Here is a 12,941-nt window from a genome sequence, read left to right as displayed (position 1 = left end):
AAGAAACACATTCATCATTTAAAGTTATATGTTTGGTCTTTTATTGCTGAAGGACATCATAAGAGTTAAAGAGACGAGAGAGAGCGACGACATGGTTTAAAAGACTGCCGAAAGGCGGATTCGAACCGGGGCCGCTCCAAGGAGCCTCGTAACATGGGGCGGTAACTCCACCACTAAGCTATCAGCGAAGTTAAGGAAATCATTTAATCAGTCAGCTCTAGTAGTGTCCTTATGATGGGGTAGTCATATTATACTACTACTAATAATATTAATACGACTTCTGCATTCACACAGTCGGTGAGTTTTTGCCAGCTGTCCTTCCTGCATTTGGCAGATGAAACTGTTGCCTTTTGCCTGTATTATATGTTTAACTTCTTCGTATTTCTGTAAGATTATGGTTCGCTCCTCGTACGTGAAATACGCTGCTCCGCTGCCGTAGACTGATCCATGTATGTGATTGGTCAAATGCTGCAAACGCCGCCTCTTTCATGTGCACGCGCTCACAGCTGGACAGGTAAACCCTGGGTTGAGTTAACGAGTTGATAACCAGCTTCGTGGGACCGCTTATCCCCCCCGATTGCCTTTGTTAGGGTTACTTAAGCTGGATCTCTGTAAGATACCCTGGGTATGTTGAACTCGCTTCGTAGTACAGGCTCCAGCTGAACTCTGGAGACCTGTGGGGTATTCCATCAAACTCGCTAAGCGCAAAGCCGGGCTAATTTCGATAAGCCTCGCTACCTTTAGTGAGAGTTGCGTTCCATCAATGTGACTTGAGGCACTCTCCGCTAAGTAACCATGGGAATTTATCCGACCAAACTAGCCTGCTCCGGGGCAGGCTAACCATCAGGCTTACTTTAGCAGGGGTTTCAGAGAAGTCCGTCTGTCGGAAACAACTGTACCAGCAGAAGGTTCCGCCAAGCCTAGTCCTCATGATTTCGTCACGTGAAAGACCAAAAATTACCAGAATTACATATATGAAGTACAAACAGACTATATTTTCATCAAGCGTCTAAAAATACATGCTTGCAATTTAAAAAATATGAATAAATCGTTTATTTTGTTTAAGACCGACTGGCCATATCATTATCTAAAGCCCCCAATTGGGTCAGTGGTGATGCTCCTGCCCCCGAATGTGGGCATCTCAGGTTCACATCCCGGCGAGGACATCTCATGTGTGTTTTTTTTGTTTTGTTTGTTATTTTTGCCTGTATAATTGTCTTTAGATCAGAGAATTAGACCAACATTTTACCTTAACTATGATAAATATGTCATACAATTTCCCCAGAACCCAAATATAACTTGCAAAAACATGATAGGCATAAATATGTTATTATATAGATCCCAATGACAAAGGCATTGCTGCATGCAATTTTCAGCCACATAAATTCCTTTCAGGTGAGTTCATTAATAGGTTCATTGAATGTGTTCATTGAATTGTTGAGATAAATGAGTTGATCAATGTAGATGCATTTACTAGACCTATCTTAAAAAAAAGAGAGAGAAAGAGAGGGAGAGAGAGAGAAAGAGAGAACGAGTGAGTGAGTTCCGGCCAAAGAAAGAAGTTTCACAAACTTCCATAGTCGGGAATTGAACCGTGGCCGGCCGCGTGCAAAGCCGGCGCATTACCTCTACACTATCCTCACGTTTGAGAAGTCGTAGTCAGTGTTATATTAGAACATGTTACTCTTATGGTACTTCCGTTTTTAATCGCTCGGCAATTCTTGCCCAAGCAGCCTCGCAATTTTTTATTTATCACTACAGTATTCCCTTTTTTGGTTATGATGGGTTTGTACTCCTCCTACAGTTCCATCAATAATTTTTGCTCTGGTGTTTTCTGCCATTTTCTCGATGATTCGACATTCACGGTTCTGGTCTGGCTTCATATCCCATGAACGCGTGTAACACACGACAACGTTGGCTTGAATTAGCCTCAACAAGGCGCGGCTGAAATGCGTTAATGGAACGGGTTTAGCCGCAAGTGGAAGTTGGCGTTAGTTCTAACCAGGCTTAACTAGGTAAGCGCCGCCTTAATTAGCGAGTTTGGTGGAATACCCCTCTGATAAGTATCAATTTTAACAACAGCGGCTAACACAGTACCTGTGGTTGCGATACGGGGGGGGGGGGGGGGGCTTTCAAGCTTGAAAAGTTGCACAACGACAGGACTGTGGCCGGTTTATAGGAGTGATATCAGACAACGCTGGGAGAAGACAAGACTGGTGACAACATTATAGTAGCGATCATTTATGATCGACAGTGACACTGACGTCTCCACCAAGGAATGTGATATTGTCTACGCCCAAGTCACTGATAGTGGAAGGCCTTCCAATATCCTAACTGAGTGTGTGTGTCTCATTTGTTTCAACATACATAATTAAATAATAATGAAAACTGCTGTATAACTTCAAAGTAATAGCCTAATATTTAGAATGTGATGTATATTTTAAAGTAAAGTACTATATTTATCCCTATAGGGAAATTTAAGTGTTAAAGCACATAAACATATTGCAGATATTGCTATCAATGTGTGACTGAAATGCAAAATAGGCATTGTGCATTACAAATTAAACATACAATGCCACACAATGTCCAAATGATAAAATATGATTTAATAATGATTAAACAACTCCATGTGTGCTTTATTTAAGGCAGGGGTGTCAGACTCATTTTAGCTCAGGGGCCACATGGAGGAAAATCTATTCCCAAGTGGGCCGGACCGGTAAGATTATGGCATAATAACTTAAAAATAACGGCAACTTCAGATTTGTTTCCTTTGTTTTACTTTGGTCCAAAATAGCACAAGCATATTCTCAAAATGTACACACCACAAATAATGCTATTTACAGAACACTACAAATTACTTGAACATTCTGAGGAAAAAATGGTGCAATTTCAAGAACACTATACCTCAGTGATTGGAACTTAGACTTCGTATCAGTGTAACTACAAAGGCGTACGAGACACGATATTGGGTCCACGAGAACGAGACGAGACGAGATTTTAAGAAAACTACAATGACAAAATATATGACTGGACCAACAGACTTTAATTTAACAGAGTTGCACATGCATTTTTAAATATTTTATTATAACTCTTTACATGCATGATGTAAGCATGATCTTTTAATAATTTTCTTCTTTCACAAATTTAAACTAAAACTAAAATTTATAAAAGTTAAAATAAAATAAAATATTTTCTTTTTCCCAAGTGTAAATATGTGCAAAACCAAATCAAAGTTCTACTTTGTCAATACAGAGTGCAAATAGTGCAAACGGAGCCTGACCAAGTATGTCATGAACAACATGCTGCAACTACAGCATCTACAGCATCTCTGACATCGCAGCTGTCAAGTGTATCAATGCTTCGGGAGTTTTGTCTTATCTCTGGGCTGGTGATGCTGCTATGGCAGCTTGCTCCTCAAGGTAACGAGCCAGCATATCCAACGTGCCCGTCATTAACTTGTGTGATGGTAATTGTAGCCGTTTCTGCTTGGACATTTTCACCGAGGTAGCCGCTGAACTACGATGAAAAAAAGCAGTCACACGTCTCACCCGCCCGAATAAACGAGCGAGGCGGGGAACACCGAAGCCAGCTTGGGTTGCAAGATTTATAGTGTGCGCAAAACAGATGTGTGACTTCAATCCCGCGTCGCACACGGCCACGTCCATATTACGTGCATTGTCGGTAACAATAAGCGATGCCGTGGTTGGGTTTTTTAAGTTCCCAGTCAGTAACAGCTGTCTGTAAAACCTCAAGGTGCGTGTCCACAGGCAGCGGTGTTTCCCCGCGTCCCATTCATTGTCTATGTGAAAAGCCGTGCAATGCATTCTGGTAGCGTTGCGGCGAATGTCGAGAGACGGCGCGCGAGTTGGCCGCTCCTCATTTGCCTAAAGTTGAAGTCGAATCTACTTTATGCTAATCAGAGGCGCCGGGCTCGACTCGCCGCCTCGGGAACGCTCGCGAACGCTTGCAAAAATCTGTTGTTTGAAGGAGAGCGCCTGTCAATCATCCTCTAGTGGCAGCCCACCAAGCGTGCAATACTGGGAAGCGGCGCGTCCACACGCGTTTAAAATCGCCCCTGTGGACACGCACCTTCAGCTATGTATAGCTCACAAATCTCGCGAGACAGATTTTTAACGCGACGAGAAATATCATCAACTTTAATCTTGCGAGATCTCGTCACACCCCTAGTCTAAACACTACAAACAAAGTTCTATCTAAACACTACAAAGTTCTATCTAAACACTACAAATAAAGTTCTATCTAAACACTACAAACAAAGTTCTATCTAAACACTACAAACAAAGTTATATCTAAACGCTACAAAGTTCTATCTAAACACTACAAACAAAGTTCTATCTAAACGCTACAAAGTTCTATCTAAACACTACAAACAAAGTTCTATCTAAACGCTACAAAGTTCTACCTAAACACTACAAACAAAGTTCTATCTAAACACTACAAACAAAGTTCTATCTAAACACTACAAACAAAGTTCTATCTAAACACTACAAACAAAGTTCTATCTAAACACTACAAACAAAGTTCTATCTAAACGCTACAAAGTTCTATCTAAACGCTACAAACAAAGTTCTATCTAAACGCTACAAACAAAGTTCTATCTAAACGCTACAAAGTTCTATCTAAACGCTACAAACAAAGTTCTATCTAAACGCTACAAACAAAGTTCTATCTAAACGCTAGGGCTGAACGATTTATCGTTTTCTGACCGAAATTGCGATTTCAGACAACGCGATCATGTGATCGCCAAAGCTGCGGTTTTTGCAGCGCTCCTGACTCACCCAGGATCTGTTGTCAACTATTTTACACATGCCGTCTCCCGACCATCCTGCCAAGCTCACCAATCAGACTACTCGTGAACAGGTCACGCTAACCAATCAGTATTAACCTGCTCCGTATTTGTAATTAGTCAGAAATTACTTCAACTGGACCAGAAGCAGAGTTAGGGGATTTAATCGCCAAGAAAAACAGCACGTCCGTCATTTGGGAGTATTTCTGGTTTGAGGCTGCAGACGTGCACCAGAAACGGGTACTGTGCAAAACCTGTCGCGCTAAAGTTGCAACATCCAGCAGAAACACAACCAATATATACCGGTGATATAATCTCCCGCGAGAGGGTGCATTTCACGGCAGGGGCGCTGATTACGGCACAACACCGGCACTTGAAAAATCACCACAGACATTTGCATGACGCGTGCATGACGAAAAAGTCAGGTGAAAAGTCCGGTAAAAAGTCCGGTGAAAAGTCCGGTGACTATGATGATCAGGCCCACTGTAGCAAACAGACTACAATTACAGCATCTTTTGCCAGTGTAACTCCGTACGATAAGAGCAGCGGAAGACACCGGAAAGACGGATTTAAAAACCTCCTCCGCACGCTGGACAGATATACGATTCCCTCCCGCACCGACTTCTACGCGTATCCCACAGCTATACGCGGAGTGTAAAGAAAAAGTGGTAAGCCATAAATGAATGACCCACCTATTTTAATGTCTGACATATTTTTTAGAAGGGTCATTTTATTTCAATAACAGTTTTTGTATTTGATTTACAATTAAATTATTACAGTTAAGGATTTTTGCACATTTTAAGACAGTCAAAGATGGCTCTTTTAGTTCATTTGTAATAACTGCCATTGGTCAAGGACTTTAAAGAATGAACATGCATGTTTCTTGTTAATAAATTCATTTGGAAGCAATTTTTAACTTTAGTCCTTGCATTAGAGTAATAGCATTCAATGTTTTAATGTTACTGTACATTGTGTATATTGCACTGAAGCTTGATTTGAAGGAAATCGTGAATCAAATCGAAATCGCAATATCTGTCAGAAAAATCGCAATTAGATCTTTTCCCAAAATCGTTCAGCCCTACTAAACGCTACAAACAAAGTTCTATCTAAACGCTACAAACAAAGTTCTATCTAAACGCTACAAAGTTCTATCTAAACGCTACATACAAAGTTCTATCTAAACACTACAAACAAAGTTCTATCTAAACGCTACAAACAAAGTTCTATCTAAACGCTACAAACAAAGTTCTATCTAAAGACTACAAACAAAGTTCTATCTAAACGCTACAAACAAAGTTCTATCTAAACGCTACAAACAAAGTTCTATCTAAACGCTAGGGCTGAACGATTTATCGTTTTCTGACCGAAATTGCGATTTCAGACAACGCGATCATGTGATCGCCAAAGCTGCGGTTTTTGCAGCGCTCCTGACTCACCCAGGATCTGTTGTCAACTATTTTACACATGCCGTCTCCCGACCATCCTGCCAAGCTCACCAATCAGACTACTCGTGAACAGGTCACGCTAACCAATCAGTATTAACCTGCTCCGTATTTGTAATTAGTCAGAAATTACTTCAACTGGACCAGAAGCGGAGTTAGGGGATTTAATCGCCAAGAAAAACAGCACGTCCGTCATTTGGGAGTATTTCTGGTTTGAGGCTGCAGACGTGCACCAGAAACGGGTACTGTGCAAAACCTGTCGCGCTAAAGTTGCAACATCCAGCGGAAACACAACCAATATATACCGGTGATATAATCTCCCGCGAGAGGGTGCATTTCACGGCAGGGGCGCTGATTACGGCACAACACCGGCACTTGAAAAATCACCACAGACATTTGCATGACGCGTGCATGACGAAAAAGTCAGGTGAAAAGTCCGGTAAAAAGTCCGGTGAAAAGTCCGGTGACTATGATGATCAGGCCCACTGTAGCAAACAGACTACAATTACAGCATCTTTTGCCAGTGTAACTCCGTACGATAAGAGCAGCGGAAGACACCGGAAAGACGGATTTAAAAACCTCCTCCGCACGCTGGACAGATATACGATTCCCTCCCGCACCAACTTCTAACGCGTATCCCACAGCTATACGCGGAGTGTAAAGAAAAAGTGGTAAGCCATAAATGAATGACCCACCTATTTTAATGTCTGACATATTTTTTAGAAGGGTCATTTTATTTCAATAACAGTTTTTGTATTTGATTTACAATTAAATTATTACAGTTAAGGATTTTTGCACATTTTAAGACAGTCAAAGATGGCTCTTTTAGTTCATTTGTAATAACTGCCATTGGTCAAGGACTTTAAAGAATGAACATGCATGTTTCTTGTTAATAAATTCATTTGGAAGCAATTTTTAACTTTAGTCCTTGCATTAGAGTAATAGCATTCAATGTTTTAATGTTACTGTACATTGTGTATATTGCACTGAAGCTTGATTTGAAGGAAATCGTGAATCAAATCGAAATCGCAATATCTGTCAGAAAAATCGCAATTAGATCTTTTCCCAAAATCGTTCAGCCCTACTAAACGCTACAAACAAAGTTCTATCTAAACGCTACAAACAAAGTTCTATCTAAACGCTACAAAGTTCTATCTAAACGCTACAAACAAAGTTCTATCTAAACACTACAAACAAAGTTCTATCTAAACGCTACAAACAAAGTTCTATCTAAACGCTACAAAGTTCTATCTAAACACTACAAAGTTCTATCTAAACGCTACAAAGTTCTATCTAAACGCTACAAACAAAGTTCTATCTAAACACTACAAACAAAGTTCTATCTAAACACTACAAACAAAGTTCTATCTAAACGCTCCGGTTCGCGGTATATTTTGACGTCATTACGGCTACTGCCGGTGGCGTCTTCCTGATTCATGCAGCTTCTCTGAATCAACAGAACTTCATCTGAATGTATTATACTTTTGCAAGTTTTTGTTTTGGAAGCCTCTCTCCGTCTGAACTATTACAGATGTCACACAAATAAGAGGTTTATTAAACGCAGTTTAATGTGATATCTGGTTATTAAGTTCAGTTAAAGCTGTATTCTACGATTTGAGCCCCCCCCCCCCCCCCCCCCACACACACACACACACACACACCCCTCCCCTCTGTGCTCCTCCGAGCTTGTATCGTTCTCCCCTCGCAGCCTCCCACCTCCCTCTTATTTTACGAAAATAATTCAGCGAAATGTGTTTCTGAAAACATTTTAGGCGAGAAATAAGCTATGCAGTTGCTGAATCTGTCTTGATTTTACATAGACAATGAATGGGAACATTCCCACCGGGTCGAACTCAGGCAGGACACCGTTTAGTTTCCCGGTGTGTCCGGGACTTCCACAACATGTACAAAGCAGTAATAGTGTTTATTACGGCCACGAATGATGAAACATTATCGGTGTAAATGCAGCGGGTGCCGGTCGGATTTCTTTCTCACCCCGACTGCAGTACGTCCCCTATCTCAACGATCGCTCGCCACAATCCCCCCCCCCCTCCTCAGCCTCAGCCAAAATCACGTGAGAGCCCTGCTCCATAGCTGAACGGCTCAGGGCAACAAGCGTCTCGTCCGCTCGTAGTTTCAAGCGCGGAAGTGAGTCGGGACGAGACGTGAGCAGGAGAGTGGATCGGAACATTTAGCCAATAGTAGCCATGCGGACCGGATGGCTAAAGTTTGGCTCAAGTGAAAAATCGTAGACTCTATCTTTAAGTATCAAAGAAATCACCTAAAAATAGGTTCACTACATACATGTACATTTTAAAATCAATATATTTGAACATTTTGATTAATTTTAAGTTCCATGATATGTATTGCAGATATCTCTAATTCAATTCTTCCTAGTCAAAAAGAACATTTCAGATATCCACAATGGAATTCTTCCTAGGACAAATGACGTCACTTTTGCCATTCATGTGTATTGGGCTTTCAATTTCAGATATCCACAATTACATTCTGGATATCTAGAATGAACATTCTGGATATCTGCAATTTAATTCTTACTAGGAAAAACTCCCATTTCAGATATCTTCAATCCAATTGTTACTAGTCATAATTTTCATTTCAGATATCCAAAATGAAAAACTATTCCAGATATCCAGAATGTAATTTTGAATATCGGGCTGCACGGTGGTGTAGTGGGTAGCACTCTCGCCTCACAGCAAGAGGGTCCTGGGTTCGATCCCCGGGTCGGCCCGGGTTCCTTCTGTGTGGAGTTTGCATGTTCTCCCCGTGTAAGCGTGGGTTCTCTCCGGGTTCTCCGGCTTCCTCCCACAGTCCAAAGACATGCAGGATGGGGATAGGTTAATTGATGACTCTAAATTGCCCGTAGGTGTGAATGTGAGCGTGAATGGTTGTTTGTCTCTACATGTCGGCCCTGCGATAGACTGGCGTCCTGTCCAGGGTGTACCCTGCCTTCGCCCAATGACAGCTGGGATCAGCTCCAGCCCCCCCGCGACCCTGAATACAGGATAAGCGGTAGAAAATGGATGGATGGATGGATGGAATTTTGAATATCCAAAAATACATTGTGACTAGTAGAAATGTCATTATGGATATCCACAATTAGAATTATGACTAGGAACAATACAATTGCAGATATTCACAAATGTATTGTTGATATCTGTTGACAGGTAGACAGGACGCCATTATCTGAAATTAAAATTATGACTAGTAACAATTGGATTGAAGATATCTGAAATGGGAGTTTTTCCTAGTAAGAATTCAATTGCAGATATCCAGAATGTTCATTCTAGATATCCAGAATGTAATTGTGGATATCTGAAACTGAAAGCCCAATACATATGAATGGCAAAAGTGACATCATTTGTCCTAGGAAGAATGTCATTGTGGATATCTGAAATGTTCTTTTTGACTAGGAAGAATTGAATTACAGATATCTGCAATACATATCCAGTCTAGCTATTAAATGATAAAACGGCCACTTATACTTTTTAAGGATTTTTAGATATCTTAAATTTAGTTTTGACTAGTACAATCAAAGTTGTAGATATCTTAAAATATCATTTTTACTAATAAGAATGTATTGTGGATATCTTTAATTACCATTTCTCCTAGTCAAAATGCAATTTTGACTACAACCAGTGACTTCTTCACTGGTTGTAGTTCTAATACAGTTCTCCTGGGGGCAAAGCCCCCCTGTCTTTAAATCCTAGTTACGTCCCTGGTGAGACTTGAGGTTTTGGAGAATGGGTCACATAGCTAGAGTGGTAATGAGGTGAAATTGTGTGTCATCTTAATGAATCATCAAGTTGTTTGTTGTTTCACAACAAGTACATTTGTTTGTGAAAGATTTCAAACTAAACTCGTTCCTCATTATTACCACTTGTTGGATTTTGTTCTTTCCAACCTGTAGCTGATACGGTTTTTGGTTTGTTCTTTAGATTTTACTCCAACCCTTTTGAGGGATTTTTAAACGCTCAAAACTGTTTTTGGCAAAAAAAAAAGATGAATGTGGAAGTGGGCTTGGTCAGGCCAAAGAATAACGTGGGTCCTCAGGATGTGGCCCTAGTCTTGGTTCTGCCGGCCTAGATGCTGCTGGCGGTTTTTCCTGTTTCTATGGAAGAGTCCACTGAGAGGTCTCGTCTCCAGAAAGGGATTAAAAGGGATTCAACTCCAGTTTAATGTTTGGATTGTCTCATTGTCAATATTTCTATAATAGTTATGGTGCAGCCCAGTGTTTACTGTTTGTTGTTGTATGCAGTGTTACTCCCTGGGTTGGTGTCAAATATTACCCTCGTTTGGATGGCGGTGGCCCTGCAGTTGTAAAATGTATATATTTTGTAAAGACCGTATTTCTTACCACGTCCTTGTACATGTAGTAGCCTAATATTCTCTTGTTTCTCTTGTTTTTATAAGCATATTCCATGTTAAGCAATGAGGCACTGGAACTGGATTAAAGAGGTAAATTAATTTACTGACATACGGTTTGAAAACATCATTAAACTGTCTGAACCAACCTCACTCAGGTTTCTCATTCAACAGGCTACATATGTTCACATCCCTTTAAAAATGCTGACACTTCAGTGTTTCATGAATTAGTACATTGCTACATTTGTATTTGTCTTGGAATATATTTATTGAATTATTATTTTTTGAAGTGCCTGTTTATGAACTTGGGCTCCTGCCTCTCTAACATCCTCTACTGTACTTAACAGGGAAAGGATGTTGTGTTGGATGTGACTCACCGGGGAACCACACCCTGGTCCCCGGTCCCCGGTCTCCTCTACTCAGACACATGCTAAACTGATGTACACTTGAGCCTACAGCAAAGCGTGTACGTAATCTGGCTGAACGGACCCGTACACGGCTAACAACTACGTTATTGCATGCTGCCACATCCACGGGTTCAAACAACGTGACGTAACGAGCCAGTATAACAGGCTGTGTAACTTTCCCTGCTCGGCCTACTCAGCGCAATAACAACATTCCATTGTCCCAGTGACGTCATATGAACTCACCTCTGCCCGCTCCAGCCAAAGCGTTCACTATTAACACTGCAATAAAGACCGCGGTACATGACACGATGACGACAATACGGGGCAAGCTGTGGTCCTTCATGTTGGCTCTGTTGGTGGAGTCTGTCTGCCGCTGGCTCGCTGCTGAGCTGCCTCCTCGTCTGTTCCCCGTGTCTCTGCTGGTCCTGGACCAGTTAGCTGCCTCCTCGTCTGTACCCTGTGTCTCGCGTATCTGCTGGTCCTGAAACGCCCACCACCTCTGAGCCAACGTTTGTAAAAAAACAGTTCATTCGATGCAGTTTCCACTGGAAGTCACACTTTCCGTCAAACTACACCAATGTTTGATGCGGTAATAATACTGACTGGGACTTAAGGCAGTGATACGCTTTCCTTTATTATCATGAGGTTCTTGATTTTGACGAGCGACACGTTTAAATCGTAATGGCGTCCTCTAGAGCAGAGGTTTTCAATAGGGGTCCGCGACCTCTAGGGGTTCCGCAGAGTTACTGCAGGGGTACCCGAAATGATTAGATAACACATTTTATTTTCTTCTAAAATTTTAAAATACACATTTAACATGAATACAACCTATAATAAGCAAATATAAATCTTCCAATTTGTTCAATGTTAGGAGGTGAAATTATGATGTAGAAATGCTAATATAGAATTAAAATGTTGTATGTTCTATTATAAATCTGTCAACAAATTGAATGGCTTAACATACATACATCATTACAAACCTACTGTTATACATGGCACTATAGCCCATGCTGCACATTATTATCGATCAGTTTAATAAGCAACACAATTTATATGATAGGGGGTCCCTCCACCGGGTTAATATAAGCCTTCAAGACCTCTGCTATAGAGGAATGAAACACATTCCACTTCAAGTTGCAAATATCCATGTTGTTTAGAATATGTCTTGATCGTAAAGTGGATTATTTGCTCATATTCCGAAGCTGTAAAACTGAGTTTGCGACGTAAACTGAGTCAGCACATGTCTATAACTATTACCGGCCTCACACCTTCCACGGGCTGAGCCTCGATCAGAAGGACTCAGGCCCCCGAGCGACACCGGGCAAGCGGTCTTCCGGGATTTTCAGGTATCTCTGTATTTGAGTATTTCTTTTTCTTTTTCATTTTACTCCCTACATTTTAAAACACAAATCTACGGAAGCCCTTTTCTACCACTGTATGGAAAAAATAGAAACCTTCTCAAGATAACGTTGTATTGACATACTACTTGTTGTTTAGTAGTATGTCATTATTCTGAGAAATTAAGTCAATATTTTCTTCAGGCTCAATAATACCCATCAAATGATGGGTATTATCAAAACACATTCTTATTAATATGCCTTGAGATTCACCTTGCAAAAAATGCCCTTCATACTTTTTACTTTCTACTTTGAGTGCATCTCGGAGCCTGTACTTGTACATTTGAACTTGAGTATATAAGTTGAATCAGTAGTACTTTAACCTCAAGTCTTTTTGAGTAGTATGTTTACTTGTACTGGAGTAGAGAATGTGTGTACACATCTGGTGTCCCTCAGTAATGATCAGGCCATGTTGTGACTTGCTGTTGCTATGGTTATTTATTTACTTTGTTTATTCTATTTATCTATTCAACATAAACTAAAGTGATAGTTATGGTTTTTCTGT

General features: G+C 40.8%; 1 protein-coding gene across 1 annotated transcript in view; it reads right to left on the bottom strand.

Moving 5' to 3' along the window:
- LOC311012803 (uncharacterized protein) overlaps positions 1 to 11,520 on the bottom strand; it is a 28,276-nt gene extending 16,756 nt beyond the window's left edge. The window contains exon 1 of the mRNA XM_084008512.1: positions 11,283 to 11,520. Within this exon, the coding sequence (XP_083864638.1) occupies positions 11,283 to 11,382 (100 nt within the window). The 5' untranslated portion in view covers positions 11,383 to 11,520. The remainder of the gene's footprint in view (positions 1 to 11,282) is intronic.
- Between the last annotated feature and the right edge of the window lie 1,421 nt (positions 11,521 to 12,941).

This window comes from Eutrigla gurnardus, assembly GCF_963514095.1.
Source record: "Eutrigla gurnardus genome assembly, chromosome: 4".
Taxonomy (NCBI): domain Eukaryota; kingdom Metazoa; phylum Chordata; class Actinopteri; order Perciformes; family Triglidae; genus Eutrigla; species Eutrigla gurnardus.
This window is presented reverse-complemented; position numbering and strand designations above follow the sequence as displayed.